The following is a 19,846-nucleotide window of genomic DNA, read 5'->3' on the forward strand; positions in this document are numbered from 1 at the left end:
TTTAGCTGATAAACTGAGTTTTGTTACTTGGATTAATGCCCAATATGTGTTTATTTAGCAGAGAACAAAAAAACATTACCAGACTTCTACAACAATCTGTAATTAAATGTTTTTTTTACTACCCTGGGTTTTGGATTCTAGCAGGTTTTGGTACATAATTGTATAAAATTACAGTTTCTTTTCTTATATAACATTTACAACGATTTAATGCTAATGCTGTTTCATTATGCTGCTGTTGTTGGCACAAAAGTAGTCCAATTTGTTTTGTTTTAAATCTTTTTTTTGCATGGAGGTAATGATGTGCCCGTGTAATAATGCCTGTAAGGTCTACTTTGTCCGCATGAGGGCAGCAGCGTCACTCACTATGTTCCTCATTTCTCAGGTGACTTACCTGGTTTTATTGGAGCTTAAAGAAATAGAAGTGAAGTCTATCTTCCCAAATTGGGGATTTTATGTTCACACGTGTTTCACGGTGATAAGATTGCTTCTTGGGGATGGCGGATGCTGCAGTCCGCGCAATGACGCGCCTCAGAGGGGATGCGAGATAGAGAGAGAGAGAAAGCAAGAAAGCGAGAAAGCGAGAGAGGCTGAGAGAGAGAGAAGTGGGGAGGGTATCGGAGGGTACCTGCCACCTTTTGAAGCAAGCTAGAAACTGTTGGATGTCGGCGCTTTACATGAGGCAAAAATGGTCAGATGGATTGGGATCTCGTTGCAAATCATTTCGAGGCACCATCGCTGCATCTCTGCCCTGATTGAAAAGGTACTCTCTCTTTATACAACTTTATTTGTCCTTGTTTATCATAGGAAACGTTATGTTTTGACGGGGACTATAGTTCGCACATGTAGAGGCAAACGAGTGTTTGTGATGCGTCCAAATTTAGCCGTGGTGCGTACTTTCCTACCCGAAGAGCTTTTTTTTTAAAATATTTTGAGTTATTTCAACATAACTTTCTCTAGGAATTTGTGTAGGTGCTTATTTTTCCCCGATCCATTATAATTTGTTATGGAGAATATGGTGAAAGGTGGTGGAATTTTCAACTTCACTTCCTTCAATTAGTACCTCCATCTCAAATGCATTGTGGACACTTTTATTTTATTTTTTTGCACAATTCCTTTCTTCCCCCATGAAATATTCTCAGTTTGCAAAAGAGGCTTTGATTAGCTTACTTACAAAAGAATCATCCAATATTTATTTTAAGAAGTGAAAATGACATCTGCTGACCACAAGTGTTAAATTTTGCTTTATGAAGTTCCCTCTTATGGTTTAATCTGAACCTATAATGTATATATTATGCAGAGGTTAATTTGGGCCAGATCCTGACAAACACGATCCAGTACTTTGTTATTTTTTTTCCCCCTTACTGTGTTGCCGGACTTATTTGTGATATTCCACCACTTTATTGGCCAACTCTGTTGTAATCGATAAGTCGAGTTGGCCACAGTTGTGGAATATCACCATGCAACACAAATTGTTATTGGCTGTGACCACTGGGCTTGATGCTATTGTATTATGGCACATTATATTCAGTAAATCTGTAAACATATGCCTTTTTAAGTGATTGGAAACGATGAGGGTATGACGAGTGGTATGGATACATTACATCAGTAAATAAAAGGATACAATTTTTGGTTAAGTTTTCAATTGATTGACATTGTCGCCCTTTGATTGACTAGTGAGCAGTTGAAGGTGTGGTTTCCCTTTTGCCTGAACTCAGCTGGGATAAGCACAAGAGGTTAAATTCTGACTATGATCAGTGAGTGGTATACAAAATTGATTAGTGAGTCATCAGCTGTCTTTAGTTAACATTTTAATTTCCCTAATGACTGAAAGTGACCAGAAAAAAACTATTTGCACTACCTACAGTATTTTTCCAGTGTCTCAAAATTTCAGATCCAAGGCCGACAAATTCCTCTTGTAGAAATGTTCATGATATCTGATCTGTTTTTTTTAAACACATAGAAGCAAAGTTATTACATTATTATTGTGTTATCTCCACATCACCCTGTCACCATGGTTACATATTGAAACCTTTTATTTATTTTTTTAAAGAAGCGTCGGGTAATAGTAAAGGATTTAGGAGCCTATAGTGCTTATTGTTTGTTGCTCCATGATGGAACAGATTTCAGGATTAGTGTAAAGCTTGGAGGGCAAATAATTGCATCTGTTAGTTATTTCTTTTTTCCTTTCTCATTTTTAACTAGACAAGAGAGCACCCACCACCTGCTGCTCTTTTCCATATCTGGATCCCTAGTTGAAAGAAATCTTCAATCTCACACAATAACGTGCTTGTCAGAATTTACAGTATGACCCCCTCCCCTCTTTTTCCACTGAGTCCTAACACATGGGTTGATTACCGGAATGAGGATCACAGCAAACATGTGACGTCTGGGCCTGTCTTGTCGGCTTCCAGGCAGGATTGTGTTGTGTGTTGGTGGCCCTCATTGTGCCAGTGAAATGCCACCTTTAATCAGGGATCACTGTGGGAGGATGTAGCCAGAAGGACACTGACTTATAAGATGACATTGAGTTATGCGTGACTTAGGTCAGAAGTGTCAAACTTGTTTTCATCGCAGATCTTATCATATTGCCACCCTTAAGGGTGCTGTTAATTATGTATAACTGATAGAAATGCCATGGTATGCCAAAAAGAGTGCCTTTGGAAATAGCAAGTTAGCAGAAGGCAAAAACAAACTCATGTAAATACGCAGAAATTTGATGATGTTTTCAAGTCCTACTTTCGCCTTTGGGTGTATTTGTGTGTGTGTGTGTGTGTGTGTGGGGGGGGGGGGGGGGGGGCATTAGTAAAGTATTTGCAATTCCTTTTAATCTAGATAAAGATCCTTCGAGAGTATTATTTTTCATATTGGAATTCAGTCTTCCCTCACCATTTCGCGGTTCGGCCTTCACTGTAGGTGCCAGCCTGCAAAACGTTCACAGCCGTTTTTTATATATTCTTCTGCAAAGTAGGTATATATATATATATATATATATATATATATATATATATATATATATATATATATATATATATATATATATATATATACTTTGCAGAAATTCACTTAATATGGATGGAATGGATTACCCACGAAAATCGAGGGAATACTGTATTGAAATTGATGTGACACGTTCATTTTTGGATAAAACGTGTCTCTCAACCATAAGATTAAGTGAACTAAGCTTAAGAACTAGGGATGTGGTTAGAGTGCACAGCAGTAAAACTTTATCGCTTATTGAAAATGTGGGAGCACAAATCATATTTTAATTATTGCCCAAATTTGATTATCATCATTGTGTGCATAGGTTTTCAATAGAAGTAAAGGAAAAAATATCCCAGGCTCCATAAAACAAGCCCTGGATCTGATAAGTTTGACACCTGGAATTCAGGGAGTCACACTATATGTATTGTGGATTACAAGTCCATGGATTGCCAGTTTTGCCGTGTCTACTGCTTAATCTGTCTTGATTTGTGTCTGAATGATGGATTGACTCAATGGGATTAACACACTATTGAAAAATGAAGAGGACATTTGTATTAGTGTCTAAAAATGTGATTCTTTCAGTCATTTTACATACCGTGCACGCACATGGATACACAAGCCTGCATTGCAGACATGAACCTCGTTGGATGAATGTGTAATGGAGCCAATTTTCCCATCAGATGATTAAGTAGGATGCTTGCAGAGGATAGTGTGGATGTTCCAAGCTGTCAACATTGACTTTTACATCAGTGTGAGCTGTCTGAACAAGGAAAGCATATGCAATGGAGCTAACATGGTATTATATTCTATTATGATCTCAGTTGTATCTGATGCAGGAGAATCAGTTTTCATAGATGCAACTATTTTATATAGTACTTTTCCTTATTAGGAGCGTGGATGTGTTGATGCCTATACACTAGTTCACTTTGGGCGAGAGGCTTGGTACACATTGGACTGGTTCCTAGACAATTGCTGTGCACATAGTTAAAAAAAAGAAGAAGAAGTCATGACACAAAATTCAACCTTTTGGATTTTCTTTTTTGCTAGACAACAAATAAGTTTATACTCCCAGTCCCCTGTTACCAAATTTGCACCGGCTTCTAGAATACAACAGTAGGGTACAGTAGAATATTATACAGTTTCATGATGTTGACATATTTGTACTGTATAATGTGCAGTTATTTTCCATCTCCAAATACAATAAAATGTTGTTTCATTGCGCCTTACAAATAGATATGTGCCACCAATAGCAACACAGACACTTAAAATATATATTTTCAACAATGTACTTCACAAGTAACCTTTCACAGCGCCAAAATTGTGATGTTGGTATACCTTGTCATAAGTATACCTTTTTCTTTGTCGCTGCCAAGATCAATAACTTGAATTGTTCACTTTGTTGCTCTAACGTTGCAATTTTTACTTCAATGGGAGGATTCTAAGATTCACACAATAACCTGCCTCTTTACATATTCTAAAACACAGAAGTATTCACGGAAAATAGGTTGCGACATATTTGCTTCATTAAAATCAGGTTTTCACGAGTGGCTCGAAATTCAAACCTCTACATTCAGACACAATATGTATAGATAGCAAATCACTTTTATCCTAACTTTCAACCAGACTGTTAGAATTATTATGGAATATTCTATATGTGTTGTAAGCATTTTTTAATAAGTAGTAAGGCTATAAAGGCTATATTATTCCAACACAGACAATAGAAAGTGATGCGTAACGGCATGTAAGACTCACTCACACGAGACTTTGAATAATTAGAATGTGAACAACATTAAGGCAGCAGTGGCAAGCAATGTCCACTGATTCGACTCCAGCTTTCAGGTGATCCAAAGTAAAAAGCCGAGGAAAATGGGAATCATTGGTGCCGAGTTTCTGCTCCCCAATTTTCCCCATGAGGACTGGAAAAAAATGTTAACCACAAGCAGTACATGTGGGACATACAAGAGCAGCTGGGTCCCGTACTCGCGTGCAAAATGCTTCCATAGTCTCATTACAAATCATTGCCAACATTTAATTTCAATTATTGCAGCCCTGGGTGGCACAACCCATTATTAGGTCAAGGGGGCAATTACTTTTCCACATCACAGCCAAGTACGTTAGGATTTTTTTTCCACTTTGAATCTTCTTTCAGGAAATGTCTTTTAGTGTTTTTGAATTGTCTTTGTGAGACACTAAAATTGTCTAATGTGTCTGCGTGCTAATCTCTGGCCCTTGAGAATGTAGATTGAAACATATTGCAGGAATTGAAATGTGTATTTTAAAAGCTTCAATTTTCCATGTGTAACAAAGAATTTATTGCTGCCACAAACTGCTGAAATTCAAAGTGTAAAAAATTGCAGTTGGAATTAAGCAAAAATAGAAATTCCTTCGTCAGGTGAATTTCAGTTTTTGCACCACTTTTATTTTGCAAATGGCTAGCAATTTAGAGCTGGGGAATATTTTAGGAAAGAATAAACAGCTTGGAATGCAGAACCAACTACGCAGCTCTACTGCAAATGGCTCTTGGATTATTTTTGCAAGATTGCTTCCTCATATGTGCCTCTGCGTGTGAGAGGTTGGCTGTGTGACACCTGCTTCTTGGAATTGTGGGGTTTATCACGACTTTGCCAGAGGCACAGTGATACATCAGTTCATGGTAACCGTGTGCTCTTTGAAGGCTTCGTGAGAGCACTGTTGCCACAAAATACACAATTTCAGATTAGGGCAAAATGACACGCACGATTTATAGAGCTGCCAAAAACATTACTGACAGTGTTGACTTTCTGCATGTAAAATAAAGTCATAAGGTTGCTGTAGGTGGCATTCTATCAGATTACTTGATTCTCTACCTTGCCTCCTAACTTTAGGAGAGAGGAAGATGTCATTCCAAACAGCACGATGACAATTATGTTCCCAGTTCAGTTTATTTCGATATCTGCAGTGAAGACAACGCTTCGTGGCATTATGAAAGATTTGCCATTTTTCGTAATCAGTACTTGCCTGTTCTATTATAAAATAACCCTGCATGTGTTTTCCTTCATTTAACAACACAGATAGACACACAATTGATTTTGAAAAAGTGAAAAAAGTAGGATCATTCCGTGGCTCAAATCGAATGCTGCCAGTTGCCTCGTAACCGTCACATGCTGAGACTGTGGAAGGAAAGGGAGAATGCAGTTTGGACTAGCTTAGATGATCTTTGTCAAATGGGCAGTGGATCTGCTGAACGTCATCATAAATGTTAGGCTTTGGCGAGTGCAATCCTAAACTTAGAAAAATCCCAGAGCACACACTCTGGACCAGGAGTGCCAAAATTAAATAAATAAATCCACCAATGAATAATTAGATGTGACGTGTTAACATTACAATCGTTTAGTGATTTTTGCACATATTTAGTTCAATATTTATTTATTTCTATGTAGGCATTTGGGGGAAATGGTTTGCACGCAATGTGTTTCATAAACTGTCGCGCAATGTCTCGAGCGGATGTTATTTTACGCTTCCTAGTCAAATGGATTGGGTCATTTCTATACAAGTACCTAAGTCCTTTTTCCACTGTGTCCTGTTTAAAATTCTCTGAAGAGTTTGGTTAATTACCTAATTCCTATTTGTCATTTTTCAAATAACAATTTGTACTAACTGCCATTTTGACCCAGGTTGCCTCATACCCCCGAGACCTTGTTTGTTTATTTCTCTTTCATCATCTATGCTCCCAAGTGTTGTTTCCTCTTTTTAATTTGATTTTGGCTTCTATCTATTTAAGCAACATCATTGCACAGAAGCAGCTGAGGTCGAATGTAGCTGAAAATCCCCACATGACCTTTTTTTTTTTTAGCTCATAGATGCAGTGATAGGTAGGATAAGGTGAGATGTGACACGGGCTGAGCGCCGGCAAGAATAAGGAGTATCAAAAATGAGGTGAAGCATAAACTGGAGTACAATATGTTTTCATTTCATTTCTATCATGAATCATGACCACAATTTATTGTAGAAATCTTATGAAACAAGTAGAGGAGTATAGTACTTTTTTTACAGTTCACATAAATAGAGAGTGGATATTCTCCCAGGTCCTGCGTGGGTTGTCTCCGGGTACTCTGGTAGGCTGATTGACCACTCCAAATTGTCCATAGGCATGAGTGTGAGCGCGAATGGTTGTCCGCCTCCATGTGTGCCCTCCGATTGGCTGGCAACCAATTCAGGGTGTCCCTGCCTCCTGCCCATAGTTGGCCATAATATTAAGAAAAGTTTTCTGTAAAATATACGGTTTTGTTGTGGTTGTCATTGACTGAAGATACACTGACTCCTTCATCTTGCTGAAAAGGTTGACCACTGGGTCCGAGCTTCCCTGATCAGTTTTCTATATTTAATGCTTAGTCAACCATTCTTTTCTGAGTCAAGTGTGGCACTTTAAGCCACATGGCCCGAGTAACTTATTCAGGAGTTGCGATACTTTCACAATTCATCTTGTGATCTTGAGTACCCATATTTTCTTCATGACTTCAAACCTTTAATGCTTCAATGTGACCTACTTCAATGCTTTCTCTTATTGTTAAGCATCTTTTCATTGTTTTCTTTATTTCACAGTTGCACTGTTTGAGAACTGTGAGCTCTCCTCTTTCTTTTTGTCTTTCTCTCTCCATTCCCGCAGCATTGATAGACAAGTGAAAGAGCAAATGTGGCCAGTGGCTAAGTAGGCCATGTGTGTGACCCTGAATCTGCTTTGGCTTAAAACTGATTTGTGGTATTACTATATCAACAGATGGAGGCAGGACACTGCAGTTTGCCATGTACAGTGCATCTGTGTAAATGCTTGCTTCGACAAGCGCGTGCTCTAGATGTGAAGCGGCATCTGCCCACACGCATTCTCTTTAGCCCTGAGTAATAAATCCAGCACTGTTGATCTGATTGTAGCATTTACCTTATATATAGTCATATCCATTGATTTGATCAGCGAGGCCAACCACGCAAAAATATTTTTAAAAAATATTTACTGTATTTCTGTAAAAGCACGTGACGGACACATGCGGAGTGTTTTAAATCATGAAAGTAATGCTGAATATTTTTATTTTTTCCTTCACCAAATCATGAGAAATTTCTCAAATGCACAAGTCTTTCACAAATGATGATTTTTTTTCTTTTAATGTATTTATTACATCCATTTAGGAGAGGGGTCGCAAACCTGTGGCTTAGGAGTCAATTGCGGTCCGCGGGACAATCTATGACTTCCAATTTTAGTATTTGTCTTGCTCCCACATATTTAGTGGGGCAGTTAAAAAGAAAGTATAACTAACTTTTAATAACATTGATGAATTGATGAAGGATCAATTTTAGAAAAAAAGTTGACGCAATAATAAATAGTAAAGATTCAAAATTAAATACGGTTGCGAGGGTGCTTTAGCCTATCCCGGTCAACTTTGAGCAGTGGGCGCGGACACCCTGAATTGCTTGCAAGCCAAAACCATGATTATTAAAAAATGGCTGCCATTTTTCGTGATAAATCTCATCTCGGATATTTAAGTTTGCAGTTTGCATTTTCTGGTGGTATCCAACCATTTAAAAAGAAAATGTGTAAATTTGTTAAAGACCAAATTTTATATTGTTAAAGATGATAATATTCCTTTTAGGCTTTTTTTTTCAGATTTACTTCTGCAAATAGTCTTCATACAAAGGAAATGTATTAATGCCAGTAGGGGAGGTTACTCTGTTATTTTGATATATGGTTTGGCAGCCTTGATGGCAATGAATGATACACGTGGTCATCAGATTCCACACACTGCCGCCTGGTTTTAGGTCAGGATGTTGATGCATGATGGGTACATGATGGATGATGTAATAGTTGTTGCCATCTTATTTCTCTTTTTGGATTGGACATTTTTTACAGCGCCTCACTGATTGAAAGAAAATTCAGATGAATTCATTTTGAATAGAGTCAAGCTCTCTGTCTAGTTGATAACGTCCATCAGTGGTTACAGGGACAAGCAGGATGCAAAAGATTACGAAGATTAAATGCTACGCAGTGGTTTGAATTGAGCAGTCGTGGGTTTCTGAAAATATTAGAGAAGCATGACTTGGTGAGTTGGTGTCAGTGACGACAGTGGGGCCGTCTCCGTGGCGACAGGTGTAGTGGAGAAACTGATTAGATGCTCAATCTTGGGGGTGCTGTGTTGCTTCTTTGTGGTGCCAATGGGAAATGTTATCCGAATAGAAAACATTTCATCTACCTTAGTATGACCACGTGAAAAAACTAAGAGATGTCATAATATTTTGCAGATGTGCACCTGGTGAAAAGCAACAACAACAATTAACTGGACCTGTACATTTCACACACGTTCATTTTTTTTGTTTTCATACAGTAAGTCTTTCCCTTGGGTATTTATTTCCTGTAGTGAACAATTATTCGAATTCCCCAAACTACTTCTGTGGGTGATCAGAGCGCAATGCATTCAAACATTTACAGCGAAGTGTAGCCTTTGTCTACAAACTGGTTGTATGCTCTTATATACACACATTTTACCTTTATTCTATTACCCTCAGGATTTGTGTGAATTTTTAATTTTTGTGGTTGTGTTTTTAGATAGTAGACTATGAAAAGCATTACCATCTGCATGGCGAGTCTTTTGTCCTTTCTTCTGTTTTAGTGTTCTACATCAAAGTTATGCTGCCTGCAGGGAGCTAACTTCCTTGCCATTTTCTAATTCGATCAAGTAGCCAATAACAATAGGTTGTTGCTTTTATACTTTTAATATTATTGTTTAGACCAGTTTGACTAATGAGGCATATGCTACCGAGCAATAACAAAGTTTTACCTTTGACAATGCGACTAGATCAGCAGTGCCATTGAAAAATAATGAAGAAATTCAATTATCAGTGGTCAACAAACATTATGTACTTCTGCGTGCCTTTATTTCAGGCTTCTTCTCATGCTTTCGTTTAATTTCCCCAATTTTACTACTTAGCTGAAACTGTTTTTTTCCAGCTTTGAAGCCTGTTACTGTAAATATACCATAATACAGTGAACTTGTGGAACCTGCGATTCACAGTCCAGTGTTGCTTATACACATATGTAAAAGTATTATTTTGTAAAATTTGATGTGTGTGGCTTATAGCCAGTAGTGTGTCAGGACTCCACAAGTTTCAGTAAGTAAAAATAATAATACTACATAAGTCCATGTAAAATCTGACCACTTGCGATAAATCCAGTGGACATCTATACAAAAGTTCGTATAGGAGAATATAAGTAGGAGCGTATTTTACAGCGTGCCTTGCCAAGGGCCACGACAAATCAATGTGACATTTACTAGTGGCTTATTCGTTATGGTGCACTAGTTTTATTAGAATGTATGTATGTACCAGGAGTTTATAAAGGGCATTGTTTTTTCAAGGTAGGGTAAGTCAGGGTTTTACTTATATCTCTTGACTGAGAGTGATAACGGAGAAGTAAACTGTTACAATTATACTTGATGTATGACTGGCTTTATTTTTACTCTCACTTTTCACTTTACAAGGTGGCAAATTATTATTTCAATACTTAAGTTTGGTTGTAAAATTAGCCATGCATCTTTCCCCTTTTATTTTATTGGTTCCCTTGGCATCAGTCAACCTTTGGCAGAAAGTTGGAAAATGTTCAGTCATAAAGCAGACGGCATATGTCTTGCATCCTTCTCTACCATTTGTGCCCACCATCGGGCTCACCCTGACAGCAATGAAGACTGAGTTGGCAAGATTCCTTCCTCTGCCTTCAAATACCTTCTAGGATTATATGACAGCATTTGTAGCCGGTGGTATGCAGCCGCTTGCAGCCGTCCTTTACAGCTTCATTCATGGCCATATCTGAAATATAGGAAACAAATCTCCCAGAGCTCAGAAGAGTGATCATGCTCAGATATGTCAGATTTTATAATGCACATAAACCAAGCCAACCCTCCCCTAACCCACATACTGAACGTGATGAAAAGACCCGATAAATAAGTGTCTTGGTATGAAATTAGTGTCAGTGGTGATCCTGTTATAATAGGAAGGGACTGACAAAAATTGTGCTTTGGCAGACACTAACAGTGAGACATTTTCTCCACGTGACCACATCATTTTGGTGCTCCTGTTCTCCGCAGAGATTTTGTGTCATGTGATACTAACACTAACAAAAACAAATCCTTTTGGGATTACTAATTTAAAAAAATCATTTGACTTCATTTGTTCATAAGTAATGATCAGAGATGTTTGGTATCAATGCCTCTGTCATAGGCTGTACATTATAATCAGATTTAATTAATGATATGCCTGTTGTTGCGAGCTTTCCAGTTGGTCGAATGTCGCTGCACTTAAAGCTAGTGTGTAATTTTCTATTTTAATCCTTGTACTGTTTTGGGGAGAAAAAACAGTGTCTATAGTCATTGAAATATAGGCGCTTCATGCTGCTAAGTGTGAAGTAGTAAAATAATCAATTTCCAATCTTTCTTTCATTCTTTCACTTCCTGTTGTGCAGCTATTCAGCTGAAAGCTTACATGCTTGCTGTTAAATTTAGACCCGGAAAAGTTCATGAACAACTTAAAATAGCTCAAACTCCTTCCTAACACTCTAAGCTTCCTTTTGTGTATATCCCGGGGTTTCTTGCTTCCGATTCCCAAAGACCGCTTTCATATAATCCTAATGATCCTTGCGAATACCTGCGCAGAAGCCTGAGAAGAGACTAAAAGTAGGGGGAGAAAGCACTCTTAAAGTTCACTTTGACAGTTGCATTACAGTGGTACCTCGTCATACGACCGTTCGTCATACGAAATGCTCGTCTTACGGGGGAAATTTCGATCGAATAATTCGCCCGTGATGCGGTCAAAATTTCATGATGCGACCAAGCCAGGTCGCCATGGCATTTTTTTGTTTTTGCATCTCTTTCGTGTAAAAAATATGTCTACGAGCACTGGTGGGCGGACTTTGCATTTCCACACCCGTTTTCCCCCCACTTGGTCTACATTTACATACCAGGTAAACAATACGTATTACAATGGATCGGCAAAGTTTTGCTAAGAAAAGGCGACCTTTGACAATGGACATGAAACGCGAAATAATTGAAAAACATGAGCGTGGGGTACGTGTTGGCCAGCTTCCGCTGAAAGTGACGTTGGAACAGCAGCCCCTGCTGCACATGATGAACTCGTGGATGATATCATGTCGCTTGGAAATTCCTTGGGGCTGGAGGTTGATGAGGCAGATGTGAATGACCTAATCGCCGAGGACCACGAAGAACTCATGACACAGGATTTAATCGACCTACAGGAGCGTGAATATTTGTTGCCGGAACTTAGTAGCGAGGAGGCGGTGGAAGAGGTGGCTACAAAAGATATCAAAAACATGCTCGCGAAGTGGCAAGAGGTTTCGGATTTTATTGAAAAGACTCACCCTGACAAACTGGCAAGTGGTCGCGCATCATCGTATTATGATGACATTTGTATTCGACATTATCGAAATATTTTGAAGGGTAGACAAAAACAAACAACGCTTGATGCGTTTGTTTTGAAGACTTCGGCGGAGCGGCCAGGTGGTGTCAACCCGTAGAACTAAGTAAGGTAAAAAAGATTACAACTAATTTAGAATTTAGTTTTGTTTGAAGTTACATTAAAGGTTGAGTGTCTGTTTTTTTAGTTATCCAAGTTAATTTAAATTTGTTTGTTCGTTTAAGAGTGCAATGTTGCCGTGGAGAAAGTCACCCCGAACAGTCCCCCCCCCCCGCCTCCGTGTGTGTTGTTCTCTCCCCTCCGCGAAATGTGTCTAATTTTACTCTTATTAAACACATTATTACTATCGAACCACTCGTTATTTATTACTTTGTTAATAGATGGTGAATTATAAGAAATAAAACATGTTTTCCAATCCAATATCCTGTTTTTGGTGTTTTCTTCAGATAGTTGGAACGAATTAATTTGTTTCCCATTCATTTCAATGGGAAACGTTCGTTCGAGTTACGAGAACCTCGTCATACGAGCTCAGTTCCGGAACGGATTAAGCTCGTATCTCGAGGTACCACTGTATTTGACTTTTTTCTACCAAATTAATTTAATAAGGTGTCATAGGGCCCTTGAAAACAAAGCTTTGTTACAGTGAATATGTTGTATACACTTAGGGATTGCTGTACACAAATATACTATGTTATGTTTACAAAAATAGATGAATCTATGATTATAATAGTCATAATTTAACAGGAAAAAAAGTCATACACCACATATATCGTAGTTGTATCACATTTTGGACTGTTGGATTTTTCTTGGCCAGATTCATTCATTTTCCGAACCACTTATCCTCACAAGGGTGTTCTGGGGGACCCTGAATTGATGGCCAGCAATCGCAAATGCTGAAGTATATTTTCCAGTGGGGAAACGTGCTACTGAATCTGGTTTGAAACACCACCACCAAATATTGTAAATATCCAAATATCCCAAGTGAAAAAAAGATATTAGCAAACCAACAATGGTTATTGTCGTTGCCTTAGCAACCACATTCACAGGGGTATAATCACCAGTGTAGCATGTCTAGAGGTAATTTGAATTTAGAATTTGGGATTCATTTTCAAAAACGCCTACCATTCTTTGTATTCACATTTGGCTTCACTTGAGATTAGACAATATTTTGTATTGTGACTCAAAACCATTTTTTTTTCCTGTGCTCTTGCAGGTTCGGCCGCACTGAGGGCACCTTCTCCAAAGCTCTTGTGAGCCTGTGCTCGTATGACTCACCGAATATTCCTCCAGGATATTGAGATTGTTCCCTAATTGCGGCAGAAAAAAAACTTTTTGGGATGCCAAGAGAGCTCATTTATTTGATCTTGTGAAGGTTTTATTTTAGAAATTGGATCATTCACCCTCCTTGTCCCCCCCTTTTTAAGATTCATTGTTACTTGAGGTTTTTATGGCGTTAGGTGGAAGACATCAAGACAGCCTTCGTTCTATGGAAAGCATACAAGTCCAAATACCATTCTAGCAGGACAAAGTGAGGGAAGGACACAGACATAGAAGTTTGGGAAAACTAACACGTGAAGAAGGACAGATGACTGATATTTTCCGACAAACAGACGAATGAATAATAATCCATTTATATAAGGGGAGTCGTGACATCTGGAAAAGGGGTGAGTTTCACACCAAATATATAGTTTTTTTTAGCTCCTCAACTCCATCCTTTTCATCCTTCTGTCTTATACTGCTTTTCTGGAACACAATTGTGCATTTTCCTATTACTGTCTGCCAAACTAAAATTGTTTTCCCTCAATTATACTATAGTATTGATATTAGGTATTTTTATTTGTGTTTTAGTCATTCCCAACTACAGTTGTAGTTTCATGTTACATTCTTAAAAAGTGTAATCCAATTCTGTAGTTATTCAAAAGGATACTAGTCAAATTCAAAGCACATTTAGGGGGAAATTCAAAAAACATGCATGACATGTTTATAGAAAACTCAGCATGGTCCTTAGGTGTGAGTATTAGTGTTATTTCCCTGCCATCGGCTGGCCTATGGTCCCACACCCGCAACCCTTGTTTCCTGTTGTGCTTCCATCTTCTTATCATCATCTTTTAACTCTCTCTTGACCCTTCTTCTCCAGCTGGAAGTGTGATGGTGTCTGCCCTCCCCGCAGTCCTGGAGACATGCCTGTGCAGGAGATGGCGGTGAGTCCTGTCAAGTCCCTGTACTGGGAGCAGTTCCCACCCATGTCCCAGTGTCGAGTATACTGCACCCCCATCTACCACGAAGGCCTGCTTTACGTGCTGGGGGGCTGCAGTGAGACCGGTATGCCCCTGGACAGCGTGGAGGTCTTGGATGTAGAGAGCCAGACATGGAGCCAACTGCCACCTCTGCCCACGGCGAGAGCGGGCGCTGCGGCCCTGGCGGTGGAGGGGCAGGTCATGGTACTTGGAGGCATGAATCAGCAACAGACCCCATTGGCTTCAGTTGAAGTGTATCACCCAGACGAAGGCAAGTGGGAGCCGAAGGCCAGTCTGGGGCAGCCATCCATGGGCATCACCACTGCGCAGAAAGGTACAGTGGCTGGTACATTGTGGAGTGAATCAATATTAGGGTGAATAGTTTTCCATTACAATGATCATTATTTGGAGTAAAGGAAAAATGTAGTCTTGAGACTGATGGCGTTGCACGGTGTATGACTGGTTAGCACAGCTTTCTCATGTTTCTGAGATCGAGGTTCAAACCGGGGTTCCTATGTGGAGTGTGCGTTTCAGTTGGTAAAATGATGGGATAGATGGATGCAGACTTGGCATGACTAAATGAAAGAAAAAGAAACAGACTACAGACTAAAAGACTTCACTTTGAAGTTTTGGACTTGTTTTGTGAGGAGGCAAGATGCACTATTGATGGACTCAGAGTTCCTGGAGTGGAGCCTGCTCGCCCGTAATTACACCTGAGTGGTGGTGAGATCAATGCCCACTCACGCAAGTCAAGAGGGTGCTGCTTAACCAAGGTGCAGGCACAATCCAAATTACATGGGATCCATCCAACATTTCTCATTATGAATACATTTGCCATATTGAATGTAAGACAAGTAAAAAGAGGACATTAGAATGCGTGGATGCGCCCACGTGTATTGGTTTTTGCAGCAACACCATGTCAAATTGCAAGTGCCACAGTCAGTAACAGAAGAATTAATGTGAAGTTTCAGTTCTTTGTGTGTTTGTGTCTCTTGGTGTATGCATGACAGTTGAGTGGGAGGAAGGAAAGAAGAAGCTGTTCAGATACTGTCAGAAGGTAGTACATTTTGAATCTGGACATTTTAATTGGAGTACAACTAATAGTATTTCTAATCCCTCATTAAGTCTTTTGAGGTAAAGAAAATAATAAATTTAAATACTAAAAGGCTACATTTTAACAAATGGAGGGATCATTATGGTACTTTTCATTACTGTGGAAGATGTTTGACCAGAAAGACTTGAGAAGTAGCAGGAAGTTAGTGGAGATCTTTGGATTACAAATAAAGATGTGGTGTTTACATGGTGTTTACACTGATGATCTAACACACGCCCACTCTTGGAATAGTAGAGCCTCCAGTGATTACATTCTCCTACTGGCCCTGCCAAGCTGTAAGCAAGTTTATGTTTGTATGAAGGGATTGTGTTGGTGGGATCTGTTGCCATTCATCTGGTGTTTTGCAAAATAAACGTGAAGATGATATTCAGGGAAAATGAATAACAAGCCTGTTCAACTATGCCTAACCAGTCCGGTCTCAGCAGTAGTATATTAGCTGCAGTGTTTATTGTTTAATTTCCTTTGCTGCATGCAATTTTCTAGATATACACGTATAATAAAATACAAGTTAGATGAGATGCAAATGTGCTTGACTATTGCAGTGGGTGTCTATTCGGTATCCCTGCTAATTATCACCTTCGCAGAAGTTAGAAAATCATAACGGCAAGGCAGTTCACATATTTGCTCATGCTGTTCTAATCTTGCTAAGAATGAGGTTGCCTTTTCACATTGTGTTACATTTCAACATGAGCGCTTCTAAATTGTAGGGGGAGATTTGCAGTCACAAAATGAAGCTTGAACGCAGACAGTCGCACAGCAGGGGGAAGGTAAAAAGAGCTATGCGACAGACTAATACGTCGATCAAGACCACCATACACACTCAAAGCACACTATAGCTTAACATTTTGCCTTCTTCTTTTGTGATGTTTCCACGATCTTTTCATGTCGGTGCCATACTCCAAACAGTTTTTTTAAGCACCCACAGGGAGATGTAAGATTTAAAAGTTTGGGCTCAAACTTCTGTATGCCACTGTATATTCTATACGACTCAGTTTATGTGATGTGGTCTATCTTAAACCTTTTTGGCACGTTCCTTCATCCTGCTATGTTTGCGACTATCTTGAATTTTCAGATGATCAGACGAGTGTGGATGTTGCTTGGCAACGATTGTGTCAGTCTGAGATTTTTATGCTTTATCCGAATTCCTGTAATTTGCATTTATTGCTGCTTTCTAGCAATCACAGGGGATGTCTGTTAATTTGGATTTAATGAAAGTTTATTGTGCACTATATGTGGATTTTCTGATAGCACGTACACAGAGACATGGAATACATTAAAAAATGACACAAACAGTATGCAATTTGATTACTTGAATCTCAGTTATGTAGACATGCAAGAAGACACTTTTCTTAATTGCTGCTCCAAACTGGCTTCAAAAATACTGTTTTGCCTTTGTGTTATGTAGTTCTCAGTCACTTGCTTTTTAGAGGTCTATGTAATATATTTATATTGAAGAGTTTTTACATGATGATCAATTTTCTAGTGTTCCTCTAAATTTAATTTAAGATCCTGGTCAATCACCAATTTCTACCAATTTTTAAACTGTCTTTTCCATCGAAAATAATGCAAATATGACATTCTTCACAGGCTCAGACTGTTATTGTCATAGATTTGATTTTGTTGCGGCATGTTCCCTGTAAAACTGTCACTACAATCGCATTACTTGGTATAATATTAAACTCATCTTATATGGCCCTTTACCGTAAATGGCTGTGGACGATTTGATTTTGGGAAAAAGAAAATCAACTCAAATGTGCCTATGGATTTACATGCGACAGAGAATCTATCATAACTTTTCCCCTTAACACGCCTAGCAGAACTCTATGACACCAGATTGGCCATCTTAATCCTCGAGGCTAGTTCATCCCAATGATGTGTGCTCTTACTGTATTGTCAACCCCCCATTAGGAGGATGTGTCTTTCCAATTTGGGACAGGGGATGGGTTTGTGTTTGTAGTGGAACTGGTTGAAATCATAATTATCTTGACAGACTGTGGCCTGCCTGTTAGAAATTTATGGAACCGGACACAGAGGGTTTCGTTCTGCCTGACTTTTGCGGTTTAAGGAGTCTGTAGTCTCTGACAAGTGGTATTACTGATGTAGGCTTCTCATCCTATGTTGAGTCACTCTTCATGTTTTAGCATTCTTTATCTGTATTTATTATAGCATTTTCTGTTTTGCCTGCCTGCAATTTAAACACCACCTTGTCACTATTTTGACATTAGGTGTCAAAAAGCTTAAACCTTGAGAGTAGAGAATGGGGAAAAAAGAGCAGAATTGGTAAGTATACCAGTTCAAACTACGCAATAATCCAAATACCCCACTATATTACTATCACTATATTCTGCCATGCACTTACCAGCATGTAGCCTCATCAGTGCCTCTGTAGTATGTTGATCTGGTGTGGTTATTTGGCTTTTTCCTCGTTTACACAGAGAAGATCACAAATAATCTCAGTGCCTCTTAAAAAGAAATCAGTGTGTTAAAATATTGTTTGGAGTTACTCTTATTACTACACTATTGATCTTGTTTTAATGAAGTTAAAGCCAACAGTAAAAGGCTAACAACCAGGCATCGACCAGGGTTACATAAAATATAATTGTTAAGGTTCGTGTGCGGTCAATTTCTTAACTGATTTCACTTTCTTACTGGTATTATCCTTCATGACTTCTTGTCATTTATGGCTGCCTCTGGCTGCCACTTTATCTTTTTCTCCACTACCATAATAATAGTCCAGAAGTGAGATTATAGAGTATCAGTGCTGTCCGGATGGCACGGCCTGAATATAGAAAGAGAAACCATTATCTCTTGGGGCAGGTTGACAGGAAGGATGTTCATTAAAGTGCACAATGATGAATACAATAAAATGTAATTAATTTCATCCAACCTCATTTAAAGTCTATTAACTACTTTGAGTCAGGACAATAAAGGGTACCACATTTGAACCTGTATCTACCTTTCATAGTCTCTTTCCTTTGGCTGTGCTTTACCTAAGTAAATGGGAGCAAAAACTATTCTCAAATTGGTCTCTCATCATGTTCATGCGTGGAATATAACTCAATATAATTTAGAAATTTAGGTTCTCTCGCTGCTGCTGTCACTCTCATCCCAGTTGTGCTTGTCCTGTAGACTTGGTTACACATATATTATTGTGTACTTAAAGCTGCTTCCAAAGTCACCTCATCCCAAGAGCACCAAGATATGTACCTAAAATACCTCAAAAACGCACAAACATTGAGGTTAAGAAACTGTATTTGTATCCTGCTTTCTTAGAATTTTTGTATTTCCATTTAATTTGCTCACTATGGCTCTGCTAAAGGGAGAAAAGCATTCACAAAAAGTCAAATATCTGGGTTCTACCTGTGTTGCACCACATGAAAATGTCTCAGTTCTACTGTCGACTGGACTGAAATTGGCACAAGCAATATGTGGTTGGATTGGGAACCATACTTTGCCAGGCACTGCAAGGGTGGAAAGGCTTACAGCTGTTGGACAACAGCAGGAGACATGACAGACAACAGATGGCTAGAAGTTAAGATTGCTGATTTTATGTTTTTTTTGCCTTCTTTACCTTTCATGGAAAGGAATTTATGTAGGCAATGCAAATGCTTTATTGTTTTTTTTTAGCGGTTAGGCTATAAAAAACAGCATTTTTTGTTATTCTATGCATATTGATATGCAGATGAAATGGGTCCAATTTATTCACCGTCTAAGTCCTTCACAAACATAATATTTTATATAGATAAAGCACTTAGTTTTACTGGAGTTGCGATGTGCATCTTCCTGCTTTTCTGAGAACTGAACATGCATTAAGATCACACATATATTTTACTAATTGCTGCATTATGCAAACCTAGGAGTGGAAGGTTTACCGCTATCTGACATTATTTTTCTGCCATACTTAGAATCTTTGCTCAATTCAATATAAGTTTGATTTTTTTTTTCGAGGAGGGGGAAATTTGACTGAAGGAGCGAAAAAAAAATCCATGTCGGAGCCAGTGGTCCTGGAATGAGACCTTTACATCCAGACTATACTTTTTATAATTTGCTTCTGAAGTTTCACCGT

General features: G+C 38.7%; 1 protein-coding gene across 7 annotated transcripts in view; it reads left to right on the forward strand.

The window, feature by feature from the left end:
* The first annotated feature begins 613 nt into the window (after positions 1-613).
* klhdc8b (kelch domain containing 8B) overlaps positions 614-19,846 on the forward strand; it is a 134,097-nt gene continuing 114,864 nt past the window's right edge. For all 7 annotated transcript variants that reach the window (XR_013300444.1, XR_013300445.1, XR_013300443.1 and 4 more), the window contains exons 1-3: positions 614-760; positions 13,643-14,093; positions 14,567-15,000. Coding sequence is in view for 1 of the 7 variants with exons in the window: in XM_077601776.1 (XP_077457902.1) it covers positions 14,610-15,000 (391 nt within the window). In the remaining 6 variants the exon portion in view is untranslated. The remainder of the gene's footprint in view (positions 761-13,642; positions 14,094-14,566; positions 15,001-19,846) is intronic.

This window comes from Stigmatopora argus, chromosome 1 (genome assembly GCF_051989625.1).
Source record: "Stigmatopora argus isolate UIUO_Sarg chromosome 1, RoL_Sarg_1.0, whole genome shotgun sequence".
NCBI classification, from domain to species: domain Eukaryota; kingdom Metazoa; phylum Chordata; class Actinopteri; order Syngnathiformes; family Syngnathidae; genus Stigmatopora; species Stigmatopora argus.